Genomic DNA, 13,735 nt, shown 5'->3' with positions numbered 1-13,735 from the left:
CTGTCAGTGTTCTGTAGGCAATGGTGCAATTATTTTCTGATAAAGTGCAAAGTTTTATATACAATTAAGGCTCCAAGATCAAAGAAAATTTGTAAAAGTAATGTCACAAGAGTTAATATAATGACAGCAAATCAGTTTTGACGTCATTTGGCCTCAGTTCTAAATATTTCAGAGTGGAAAATAGAAAACTAACAACATTCCTGTATAAGAAACCTTCATACGTGACAACTCCTGGTTGCTTGCAGTTTCGCAACTCTTCAACTGATATATTACACCGTAATCAAACCTCAGTCCTTTCTGTAGGAACTGTGAATTCTGATACTTGTTTCATAAAAATAAGTACATCTGTAATTGCCTACAGAATCAAACATCTATTTTCATCTTCATTACATGTCCTGTATTGTACGCCTCCATTATTGAGCTTAGGCACAAAGCCAACATGAGCGATGTTTGATTGAGCCATAAGCATCACATTCCATTCTGAAAACGCAAAAGGCAAAAGCAGTGGCAAGTAAACATATCTCCCTTTGGAAGTTATTGTTATTTATACCACGGTTTCTTTCTGACACCTTCAACATTGTAGCCGTTGTTTCCAACAACAAGGGAAATATGGAGCAGAATGTAGGACATGACACAGTCGCCATTGCTCACGTGCCAGATGGTTGGCTGGTCCAGGGAGGGACGCAAGGGCTTGAGGACAAACAGGGCCATTACACTTTCATACGTTCCAGCTGAAATTCGATTTCCCTCATTTTCTCTCGATGAATTCTTGTAATTTATTTGAATTTGATACGGTTAGAAGTGATGCAATTATTTTCATGGTTAGGGGCTTGACTGCATTTGAAACGCTGGTGTACGACTTTAATTTGTAAAATGATATTATGTTTTTCAGTTTTGAAATATTTCGAAATGCTTTTGACGTTAAGATGCATGGATAAAACATCACATTTTAAACATTTTGGAAAGAGTATCAAGTTTTCCTGAAGTATCAAGTAATAAATCACATTTTGAAATATTGAACTCGGCTGAATTTGCAGTTTTCATGCATTGGATTCCCTGGGACCTCTCTTCAGGAGTGTTCTACAAAGTCGAGGATGATTATAGATGCTGTTTGGGGCGGTGGGGTAGCCTAGTGGTGAAAGCATTGGCTCGTCACGCCTAAGACCCGGGTTCGATTCCCCAGATGGGCACAATGTTTTAAGCCCATTTCTGGTGTCCCCCGCCGTGATATTGCTGGAATATTGCTAAAAGCGGCGTAAAACTAAACTCAGTCAGTCAGTCAGTCAGTCAGTCATAGATGCTGGTCAATCAGCTGACCGCCTGCATCCATTTTAACCCACACTGGTGCAGCCACGAATAACAAAGGTTTATTATGTATACGAAGGGGCACATTTTAGTCAAATACGGTACTAGAAAAGCAGGATATTTCTGTCAACGTGGTTCAGGAGATGAAAATGATTAATTTGACCCGAGTTGTTCGAGTCCTGAAGCCACAACCTGCTTCACAAGTGTTACAGCGTGGTTACTACTAGTCAGAAGGCGAGAGCAATCCTGAATGCCACAAACAGGAAGGGCAGGATTAGACCTGATAATAGCACCAACCTTTGCTGTGCCATTTTCAGCAGGGTTCCATACATAGCCAAAATATTTATGGATGATATTTGATTGTGAATGTTTGGGGTTATGTTGGCTTAGATGTCTGCTGCCATCAGGGGACATGTTTGACCGATGTTGAAAGGTGGTTGTCCAGGGGTTAGGATCTTGGCGGATTGATAAACAGTACCATGCCGCAGACAGTTTGCGTATTTCAGAGCATTAACTTTGATGTTTTCACAAGACATTGACGTAAATTGCTTGCATTTTATTACAGATAGCGACATGTTTCGACATGCAGAATGTTTCCAAATTTTTCTGCTTGTTGATACAATAGCTCATATCAGCTAGAAATAGTCCCAATTAAAATGTTGTTTGTGCAGGAAGTTACGCTGTTGATAAATTGATTCATCTTGGTTATCATATCGGAGGGTGATGATGAACAGATACCAATCTTGGGGTGCAGAGGCTAGACTTGCTCAAGTGTTCTTGAAAATTATCATTCAAAAATTGTATTATTCAATTTCTTTAATGATGACCTTAATTTTTTCTGATGAAAGATTGGAAGATTTGTTAAATACCGATATAACCCAAATTAAAATTTACATATTACATTTTTGGGTATGGTCTTGGACCATTGCTATGATGAACCGTATCTTGAAGTTTGGCCAGGATGAGGCCTAGTTGCAGCATAACCATGGAGCTATGCTATGAAGCATACCGTAAATCCTTGAATAAATGCCAGTATGTAAGCATCATTTTACCAGGTGACCTTCCAAAACATATAAGCACTGGGTGTTTTATTCAAGTATTTATTGCATACTCTAGGTTAGCCTGATATATGCAGACATGTCTCATAGACATCATACACCAACAACAATGTCCTGTTGCAGGTACCCGCCACGGAGCAGTGTACACGAGGGCTGATGAAGATGATGTACTGCCCCCACTGCCAGGGGCTGGTTAGCACCAAGCCCTGCAACAACTTCTGCCTCAACACCATGAAGGGCTGCCTTGCCTACCAGGCAGACATCAACAGCGTGTGGAACGAATATATCGGTAAGTAGCAATGCTTACTCAAGTGGTCTGGGGTGGCTCAGTGGTCTGTGCGGTTAGCCAGGTGTTTGATTCCACACAGCAACTCTGTGGTGCCTCTTCACCGCCTGTCTTCAACACATGGCTGCTTGTTGTGAAAAGTGACGAAATGGATCAGGGCCTAGATTTTCGAAGCTCTCTTAGCGCTAAGATAGTCGTAAGTTAATGTTAATGTGTGGCACTTATGCCTATCTTACTGCTAAGAGAGCTTCGAAAATCTAGGCCCTGGTTGTTAGACTTGGTTTGACCAACTACCACCATATCCCGACTGTAGATCTTCTTCCTGTCCCGCCGTCACCATATGGCTGAGATATTGCCGATGTGACGTTAAATCTTAACTCACTCACTCTTCCTGTCCCGCACCAGATTTTGATGGCAGACTGGTGGAAGACAACAAACAAGCAACAAATTTGTCCTGGTTTTTACCTGCCCACAAAATTGATTTTGGTACTCATGGTAAGGAGTGTCCCAGGCAGCATTGGTGCCACCGTGTTTTACTGAGCTACGTGTACGGAAAGCGTTATCTGGAAGGCCCCAAATATTTTGCTGCTGTTGCAAATGCACATTCTTCAGGCATGGGGAGATAAGAAGTTGAAGCAGATGAAGATGAATGCTAATCTAAAATGTCTCGAGTGTCAGATGTAGGTTAATGCAATACTAAGTGTCCATTGTCTGCGCATCCCATATATTAGGTAAGCGGCTTTGTAGGTGTGGATAAATATATGGACTGCTCAAGGTTCGTGAAACGTGTTTACATCACAGTCACGTCGAAACCTATGGAGATTTCGGTGCTAGTTTACTGAGGTTGGTTTGCCTTTGATCGCCATTTTGTTAAATAACACCGGTTCAGTATCTGAATGTTCTGCTTGCAAGAAACATTTGGCAGGTCCATACAAATTCAGCTGACATTTAACTGGTTTGTGAAAGTGTTCTATCAAATTGAAATTTAAACAAGCAAAGCAAAGCCTTGATATTTGAAATATTTTGTGTGGTATAAGTTCCGAGTGTTCATATATTCCTCTCACAAATTACAATTGTGGATTACAAACATATCTTAATTTCAATTCCATTTCAACATCAAGATCACTGATAATGTTTGTCAACAAAATATTTCAAAGGACTGGACAAAATTCTGACTATCTTAAGTTTGGAGAACTTGATTCCAGGAAAATATGACTTCACTGCTAACGAAATAGATTTATCATACATTCTTATGTAAGCTCCCGACACCCCTTGACCTTGCAAGGAGTATCAGAATCTGCACACCTCACAGATAGTGGACTGCAGATAGAAATAGACTGGTTTCAGATAAACACTGTTTATCGTTCCCCGACTTTCACATATAACATTTCTGTGTTCGTTATATTCTATCAGCCAAGTGGAATCTGTTGGTACATGTTTCTATCAGCCAAGTGGAATCTGTTGGTACATGTTTGCTGTTGCCAAATGAATCACCAGATGTCACAGGCGACACATCAGTTAATATTTGGTAAAGGTCTTCCAGCTATTCACATCTGTTTCCAACATGTACTACTCCCCTGTCAGCAAGTCCCATTGTATCCTAGTCAGGTCGACCCGTGAAGGTCCGGGTTAGAATGAACCTTCAGTAACCCATGCTTGTCGTAAGAGGCGACTAATGGGATCGGGTGGTCAGGTTTGCTGACTTGGTTGACACATGTCATCGGTTCCCAATTGCGCAGATCGATGCTCTTGCTGTTGATCACTGGATTGTCTGGTCCAGACTCGATTATTTACAGACTGCCGCCATATAGCTGGAATATTGCTGAGTCCGGTGTAAAACTACACTCACTCACTCACTCACTCACTCTATTTGGAGCAATAGAAGGCCCTGTGAATCTAATGAGTGAGTGAGTATGGGTTTACACCGCTTTTAGCAATATTCCAGCAATATTATGGCGGGGAACACCAGAAATGGGCTTCACATATTGTACCCATGTGGGGACTCGAACCCAGGTCTTCAGTGTGACAAGCAGGAATTTTAACTATAGGCTGCCCACTATCCCTGTGAATCTAAAAGTGAGACATTTCACTCTTCACAGGTGAGATATTTTATTTCATACACATGATATTTCACTCAGTAGAGAGATATTTCACTATATACAGGTGAGATATTTCATTTTATACAGGTGAGATATTTCACTATATACAGGTGAGATATTTCATTTTATACAGGTGAGATATTTCACTATATACAGGTGAGATATTTCATTTTATACAGGTGAGATATTTCACTATATACAGGTGAGATGTTTCATTTCGTACAGGTTAGGGGCGGTGGGGTAGTCTTCACTCACTCACTCACTCACTCATACTGGTGAGATTTAACACCAGATACAGGTGAGATATGTCACTTCATACAAGTAAGAAATTTCACTACACAGTTGAGATATTTGGCTGTCTGCAGGTGAGATATTCCGGTACATTGAGGTGAAACTGAAGATTTATATAAATTGTTACAGTTTTGAACCCTTAATCTAATTAGATTCTTAGTTCTTACATGTGGGAAATGTACAGACCTATTGAGTATGTAAACACTATCATCTTTAATGCGATAATGACTCTAAATAGTTGAAAACTCCTCTGTTCTATTTCCAACACATTGTTGTAATATTTGTAAATACATCTTAGGACAGTTGGGATAGGTTGTAGGAAACAATGCAGCCGATTTCTACAAGTAATTAATATTATCAGCACACGTTATCACTCAAAGGCCAAGCTGAAGGTTAGGAAGCCAATGACACCACCAAATACTGTTTCACTAATCCAAACACATTTGCTTTATATCTTCTTGCCGTCTACCGGCATTGTTTATGGGGAAAGTAATCTTTCACCTATGTACATTAAGGAATTTGGCTGCTTGGGTGAAGTATGAATCGGAACAAGTATTCCGACCCCCCTCCACGTGGGCCCCACCTGTACGAGTGTTCCCCTACCTGGCTTGGCAGGCCCTCGTCTGTCCGGGAATTAAACCACAGAAAAAAAGAGTCAGGAGGCCATGTGAACCCAATTATCCAGGAACTACGGCTCTTCTTTGAAGAGCAACAAAACCTGGCCACAGTCAGGAAACATGGTAGTTTCTAGCACTGGTGTTATTAACCTCCAACGAGACATCGGAAAATTGAGGCAAGGAAAACGTTTTTGTTTTGATCGATCGAGGTGTGTGTAGAAGAAACAGGTGTTAACAGTGGGCCGGCCAGCAAGGTGTTACTAACGGCCTTTGAACACTCACAGAACAGCTCTGTGGTTCCGGTTTGCCAGAACAATTCCATTATGTGTACCAGGCCTCCATATCAGGTTGTTGTAGGGATTCAAATGTTTTGTTTTCTGGGATATCTTGATGTTACAGTTCAAACATTTGGTTATATATTTCTCCTCCTAAGTTAGAAGAGTATGGACGACTTTGATATCTTTGTGGGTTGATGTTTTCGACAAATGACGTTGCAAATAAAATTGAAACTATTTTACGTTTGTCCTATTTTTGTATGGGTTGGAAGTGGGGATAAAAAACAAGATATTTACACACTTTGCAGTGAAAAATATAGAAGCTGAGATGATCCCTGTCCAGAGCGTTCATCTGTGAGAAAAGTTTACAGTTTCAAACTTGAGGCCTGGAGGCACACAGTGTGTGCAAGGAAAAACTGACATTTTGAAAGAGTTACAACTGTGACCACTGTAAGTGAACTTTGTATGCGTACACATGATTCAAGAACAAACTTTGTGTACAGCGCTTGTCAAGAATGTGCTCTACATAAACTTTCACATCCGAAAACCGAACAGAAATCTTAATGGGCACCAGTCCTGGTATTCTATCCCACAAGACTTTCTAAAGTTTTGATTCTAGTTCCTGTCAGTATTACGGGGAACGCTACCAGATGTAGACACCGAAAAGTCGAAACCAGATGATCCCAATTCTGCAAAAAGGCTCCGCCCAGACCTTGAGAAAACAAATAATCGCATGTAAAAACAATTATTCAGTCCCCCTTGAAACAAGTGATTGCCATAACAGTTAGCTCTTGAAATCCCGATCGTTTGATTGGTGGAGACTCGGTAGTAGAGACCAGTTCCTACTCAGGCATTGAAACAACAGTTGATATTTGAACTTATAGCAAAAATATTTTGCAGTGTGATTTCATTTCAAACTGACAGATGCTAAATCAGTGTTTTGGATTTTTTTATTTTTTTTATTTTTTTTATTTTTATTTTTTTTTGTGAAGTACATTAATAAAGAGTACTGAAATGACTTGAAAAACAGAGCTGTCCTCTTGGTAATTGTTCCTCATTGTTGATATGTGGCTACTTTGTACATTACTATTTCTTCAAAGTGACATGGACTCAGAAGAGTGCATAGAAACATCATTGGTAGTTTCAGACAAGGCCATGGTTGGGGTGAGGCAGGCATCATGTAGGTGGGTGAGGATGAGGTTTCTTTGGTTGTCACAGAAAACGTATTAGGATTTTATAAAGGTGCTTTTATTCTTGGATATACTAAGACGTAATGTCTCTTTAGAATTCATTAAAAAGTGAAATCTTTGAGATATACTGAAAGAAACAAATAAAGGATCGCAGGAAGGGGTGGAAATAACTTTAAAATTGCTAGTGTACACCAGTACAGTGGCACATGTAAAATCACTTGCCCTGATAATTTTTCCACCATACTGGCCGTTTTCTTGTTGATTTTTTAAATAAACAATATAATAAACATTGGAAAGTCAACTGGACACCGGTACAGTGTGATAGACAAATTTGCTTGCCCGACAGAAAAAAACACTGGACTCGGACGTCGGGCAATGGGTTATTTTTCATCCCTGACAGGAAAATTCAAGCGTTCCTTCATTATTTTCCGGTTTTCATCACCACAGCGCTATTCAAAGCTGGTGATGAAAACTGGAAATTGATAAAGGAACACTTGAATTTAAATGTGATCCTTTATTTGTTTCTCTCAGTATATATCTCAGCATGGAAACGTTCTTGGCAACATTCAAAAAGAGCCTGCTGTAATGAAGATTGATCTCCCCTTGGGGTAACTGGAAGAAAGATTCAGTATGTATCAGAGTTAACTCCTGGGCTGTGTACACTGATATTTTCAAAGGAAGTATTAATGATCGACATCTCCTGTTCATACAAGCACTGTCCTACATGGAGTGAGAGGGAACTATATTTCAGGTTGGATGGATTCAAGGCCATCTTGTTTCAGCATTTCGAATTTCAATTGAACATCGTTCAAACTTAGATAACCAATAACAAGGATGATGATAGGGTACTTTGAATAAGCTGCAATATCCCCTAGCAGTGAATACATCATATGAGATAACATATGTATCCCGCAGAGGGGATTACAGGATTATGGGAAGCACTTTCAGGAGGTGAAATATCAGACACGATATCCACATCTGAAAACATGGTATTAAGCTCCCAATGTAATGGCGAGATTTATAGCAAGGGCTCATGCTGTCTTGTAATGGTTCACCCAGCTCCTTCCCCCTGTCGTAATCCTGCAGGGGTGGCTGTCGACACTCGCAGGTCATTCAAGGATATAGGACCTCTTATATCATTTCCAGTTCAAGTTAATGAGCTCATTAATATACAAGTGGAAGTCAGTATATCGATATATCATTACAGATTGGGAAATATTAATAGTTATTTTGTTAATTAATGTTTGTTACAGTTTCTTTGATTTCAATCCCTTTGTTGACCGTAGGATTGTTTTTGGATTTTTGGATGAATTGTTAGCTCAACTGGATCAAGTGATCTGCTGTTACAGTTTTTGTATGCCCATGAAATGTTTGCTTGATTTTGTCAAGTTTCTCCCTGTCATCAGATTAAAACACTGTAACGCCTGTCTCTGATCTGACTAGTCAATTTTCACATGGAAGACTTTCCTTCTGGGGAATATGTACAGCTTTGGGGCTAATAATGTGCTAGTCAACATAAAAATAATAATAATAAAATTAAAATTTCCAATTTTACTTCCCCGACCGCATCATACCAAAAGACGTTAAAATATGGTACTTGTTGGTCCCTGCCTGGCATTCGGCATTAATGGGTACAACAAGGACTGGTCGGCTCGGAGTCAGTATAATGTGTCTGAGTGGGATATTCATGCTTCACTGCGGCATGGTATCTCAGTGGGCTAGCACTATAAAACCAGCTTAAGTCTGGGCTAGTACAAGCAGCCGCACATACACATACACACGCATGCACGTCGTCGCATGAGCGAAATATTCTCAAGCACGACGTTAAACCCAATTTCACCTCACCTCACCTCCAATTTTTATTTATATTTCTTCAAAATACTAAGAAACATCTCAGGAGAAGAGAGTTTTAATGAGGTGTGTAAGGTAAAGGCTGTGGAGTATATAGGCAGGTATGTAGGGTAAAGGCTGTGACAGTATATAGAGAGGTGTGTAAGGTAAAGGCTGTGGAGTATATAGAGAGGTATGTAGGGTAAAGGCTGTGGAGTATATAGGCAGGTATGTAGGGTAAAGGCTGTGACAGTATATAGAGAGGTGTGTAAGGTAAAGGCTGTGGAGTATATAGAGAGGTGTGTAGGTAAAGGCTGTGGAGTATATAGGCTGTGTAAGAGGCTATATATATAGAGGGTGTGTAAGGTAAAGGCTGTGGAGTATATAGAGAGGTGTGTAAGGTAAAGGCTGTGACAGTATATAGGGAGGTGTGTAAGGGCTGTGTATATAGGTAAAGGCTGTGGAGTATATAGAGAGGTGTGTAGGGTAAAGGCTGTGGAGTATATAGGGAGGTGTGTAGGGTAAAGGCTGTGGAGTAAATAGGGAGGAGTCGTAAGAGAGAAGTAAAGGCTGTGGAGTATATAGAGAGGTGTGTAAGGTAAAGGCTGTGACAGTATATAGGGAGGTGTGTAAAGGCTGTGTAAAGGCTGTGAGGCTGTGACAGTATATAGAGAAGGTGTGTATATAGGCAGGTGTGTGTAAGGTAAAAGGCTGTGGAGTATAGAGAGGTGTGTAAGGTAAAGGATGTGGAGTATATAGAGAGGTGTGTAAGGTAAAGGCTGTGGAGTATATAGAGAGGTGTGTAAGGTAAAGGCTGTGGAGTATATAGAGAGGTGTGTAGGGTAAAGGCTGTGGAGTATATAGGGAGGTGTGTAGGGTAAAGGCTGTGGAGAATATAGGGAGGTGTGTAAGGTAAAGGCTGTGGAGTATATAGAGAGGTGTGTAAGGTAAAGGATGTGGAGTATATAGAGAGGTGTGTAAGGTAAAGGCTGTGACAGTATATAGGGAGGTGTGTAAGGTAAAAGGCTGTGACAGTATATAGAGAGAGTGTATAGAAAGGCTGTGACAGTATATAGAGAGGTGGTAGAGGTAAAGGCTGTGACAGTATAGGGAGGTGTGTAAGGGTAAAGGCTGTGGAGTATATAGAGAGGTGTGTAAAGGTAAAGGCTGTGGAGTATATAGGGAGGTGTGTATATAAAGGTGTAGGAGTGTGGAGTATATAGGAGGTGTGTAGGGTAAAGGCTGTGGAGTATATAGAGAGGTGTGTAGGGTAAAGGCTGTGACAGTATATAGGGAGGTGTGTAAGGTAAAGGCTGTGACAGTATATAGGGAGGTGTGTAAGGTAAAGGCTGTGACTATATAGGGAGGTGTGTAAGGTAAAGGCTGTGACAGTATATAGGGAGGTGTATAAAGGTAAAGGCTGTGACAGTATATAGAGGTGTGTAAGGTAAGGCTGTGTGTATAAGGCTGAGGGTATATTGTGTAAGGTAAAGGCTGTGACAGGGCAGGTGTATAGGTAGAGAGTAGTGTAAGGTAAAGGCTGTGGAGTATATGGTTAGGTGTGTAAGGAGAGCTCTATAGTCTCAGCCTATTGACGCCTGAAGTTATGTTGTGTCGAAGCACTGCTGTGTGTTTATGTTATGTCAGTAGACTATTAAACGTACAAGGGTCATCAAGATTATGATGTGTTCTTTTCGGTGCCTTTTTAACAAATTATGAGTTTGATTTGTAATTGTCTTTTTACGATTCCCTCGAGATCAATTCCGGCCATAAAATTATGGCCTCTTTTCGTCATGGCCACTGAAGCGAGTCAATCACCACTATGAATACTCTTCAAAGAGAGAATCCTTTGAATCCTACCTCTTTTGAATAGACCTATCAAATACTGGGCTGTAGGCAGTGTAACAAAACGACAGCGAGAGGCTTCTGGTTCACTAAGAATTTGAATTTTGCTGCTACGAAATGGTTCCAACATTGAGTAGATGAAAGAGGTATGATTATCCGAGGTATGGCAACTCTCCCCCTACCCACAATGCCCTGTTGCCTCACATTGGAGCTAAACCCTTTCATCTTGACCCACCGGCCATCCATCAAATCTGCGTGACAGCCAGACACAGAGGGGACTTCAGGGTGGGTGATGTACCTGAGAGGATTGGGTTTAATCCTGGAAGCGGGTACGCGTCCAGTTACTCCCAGCTTTCTGAAGTACTGGAGGACATTTGTCTAAATTGAAACATTTGAAACATTCGAGATCCATGTGATACTGAAATATGTCTTGAGTTGCAATGGATAGGAACAAGTTTTAAGTTAGGTAAGCTTTTGGGGTTGAAATTGAATTGTTGGTGAAAAGCTAAACAGAGGTTCTGTATGACTAATGGGACTAACCCATTTGATACTGAAAAATGTCTGGATATGAATAGGACCTGTAAATTCTGTTTTAAATTGCATGAGCTGTTGTCGTTGAAATCGAACTGTAAATCTAAACAAAGGTTCCCCTGACCAGTGTTGATGCAAACAGACAACATCGAGTTACAGCCTTTTGAGATTAATGTTCTTTTGTCTGGTTTGTGAACAGTCGTATAGCAGGAACTTTTCTGTGCGATGTCAATAAACAAACGCTTACTTTTTTGAGTGAGTGGTGGTGTCACCAGCAAGGCAGGACACCCGTACCCGTATCATTTCCTTTCACATGTTAAAGACCGAGCACAGCCACGGCCATATTCTCAGCAAGGACATTTTGTTTTCCTTCAGTTGGGATCATGTATAATGTTGAATTTTTTTTCAAAGTCATGAAAAACTCATGAAAAAGTGGGCAAAAGTATTTGATTTCATTTTATAAAAAGTTGATACTGTCGTGAAAATGCTCTGCCTTCATGAGAGTGCTTCTCAATGTGTAATACTATACATTTTGTTAGAAAGGCGAGATCAGATTAGAAATGCCGCCATATTTAAGGGGGATGTTATTTGTCTTCTATTAGATGAATCATCACGATTTTCTTCAAGCCCTCTGCCTCTGCTCTTTCAACCATTCTTGATAAATTGAGGGGCGCGCGTTAAATGCAAATTTTGGACAGCGATTTCATGCAGAGAATCTCAAATGGAAATGAAATATTTGTTTTTGAACAATTTTAGTGGATTTGTTTTTTGTCAGCCTGCGTGTCATCTAATCATGTGACAGCGGGTGTCTTCGAAGGGCGAGACATGAATTATGATGATTGGTTGACAAGAAATAGTCGATAATGAAGTGATACTGTCAGAAAAGATATATCATATTCCCGCACTTGCAGAAAACTCAATTTGAGTTAACGGCAGAGTATTTGGGCAGAGACCTGACTTGATATGAAATATTTTCATTGTTTCCCGCTGGTATACTAATGAAGCAGAATGGCAGGGCTAGACAACCAAGAAGGCCTCCCCTGTTTTTGGTTTATAATTACAAAACAAACGGACGATTTTTTAAGTTGCGATGACATAATACATTTATCACATGCGTTGAATGAGCATTTACTGTGGCGTGACAGATGATCGATATTGGTAAGTTGAAGCACATCAGAAATTAGATGTGTAACTTTGAATCTATGTATGGATGATAGACGGCTAAATGTGATTGCCAAAGTTGGACTGTGAATGCTGAGAAAGTTTGACCTTGCAATCGTGTTTCGCTGTACAGCAGAGTGGGCAGATGTTTTGGTACATTACTTTACATACAAGCAATAAGTTCCAGCTGTTTGTGTGATTGTACGAAATACATCATGCCAACATCCTGTCACTACGAGTCCAAAATAACTTCTATAATTATTGAAAACTAAGAGGACTAATCACAGTACACAAATTGGATTGATTAGTTTTATCCTGACTGCTTTTCTCAAAGTACATCATCTTGGTCAATATCGGGAAAACAGTTTGACAATATTTGCCTGTAATCTTACAAGGTTTTATTTAAATATGTCTGGGAATCGGTTCAACTGTGGTCAAGACTTGATGACGTATCAGCGATGTCGACAGACATGTCTCTTGGATGTGTTACACCCCAGTTGTAGCACCAGCCCCAGTGATTATCTGCGCCAGGCGTTATTGTTCCGACAGCCCATGTGACAATGTATGGAAGACTGTTGTGCATCTAGCAGTATGTAAACATGCACTTGTTTCAATGTTTTGCAGGATTGGCTGATATAGCCGGCATGTGTGAGAAGTTGTTTGAAAGAAAGAACGAATTCTTGTTGGCTAGTTTTGTTTCCCTTCTCCTGCACACCCTTATCCTATTGTTGGACGAATTACTGTAACCGAACACACCTATGGATGAATAGCTTACACCCAGTGTATTGATAACAGCCATATAGCACGTAGTAAACAATTGTTGTACATCGTGACTGTAGCTAGTGCAAATATTGCTGTACCGTCCCCTCCAAGCCTTTGTTGCCCAGACACTGTGGCAAAGGTATTGTTGTTATTAGTGTATAGTGGAGTAGTATGATATGGAGTATATGGGGGTAGGTATGTTATTAGTGTATATTGGAGTAGTATGATATGGAGTATATGGGGGTAGGTATGTTATTAGTGTATATTGGGATAGGTATGATATGGAGTATATGGGGGTAGGTATGTTATTAGTGTATATTGGGATAGGCATGATATGGAGTATATGGGGGTAGGTATGTTATTATTGTATATTGGGATAGGTATGATATTGAGTATATGGGGGTAGGTATGTTATTAGTGTATAATTGAGTATATATGATATGAGTATATGGGGGTAGGTCTGTCATTAGTGTATATGGGGGTAG

General features: G+C 40.3%; 1 protein-coding gene across 1 annotated transcript in view; it reads left to right on the top strand.

Annotated features, from left to right (window-relative positions):
• Positions 1 to 13,735, top strand: part of LOC124277431 (glypican-6-like) — a 102,382-nt gene that overhangs the window by 65,321 nt on the left and 23,326 nt on the right. Inside the window, exon 4 of the mRNA XM_046713133.1 lies at positions 2,487 to 2,652. Coding sequence (XP_046569089.1) covers positions 2,487 to 2,652 — 166 coding nt within the window. The remainder of the gene's footprint in view (positions 1 to 2,486; positions 2,653 to 13,735) is intronic.

Source organism: Haliotis rubra, unplaced genomic scaffold (assembly GCF_003918875.1).
Source record: "Haliotis rubra isolate DU_JTF1 unplaced genomic scaffold, ASM391887v1 Scf106, whole genome shotgun sequence".
Lineage (NCBI taxonomy): Eukaryota > Metazoa > Mollusca > Gastropoda > Lepetellida > Haliotidae > Haliotis > Haliotis rubra.
This window is presented reverse-complemented; position numbering and strand designations above follow the sequence as displayed.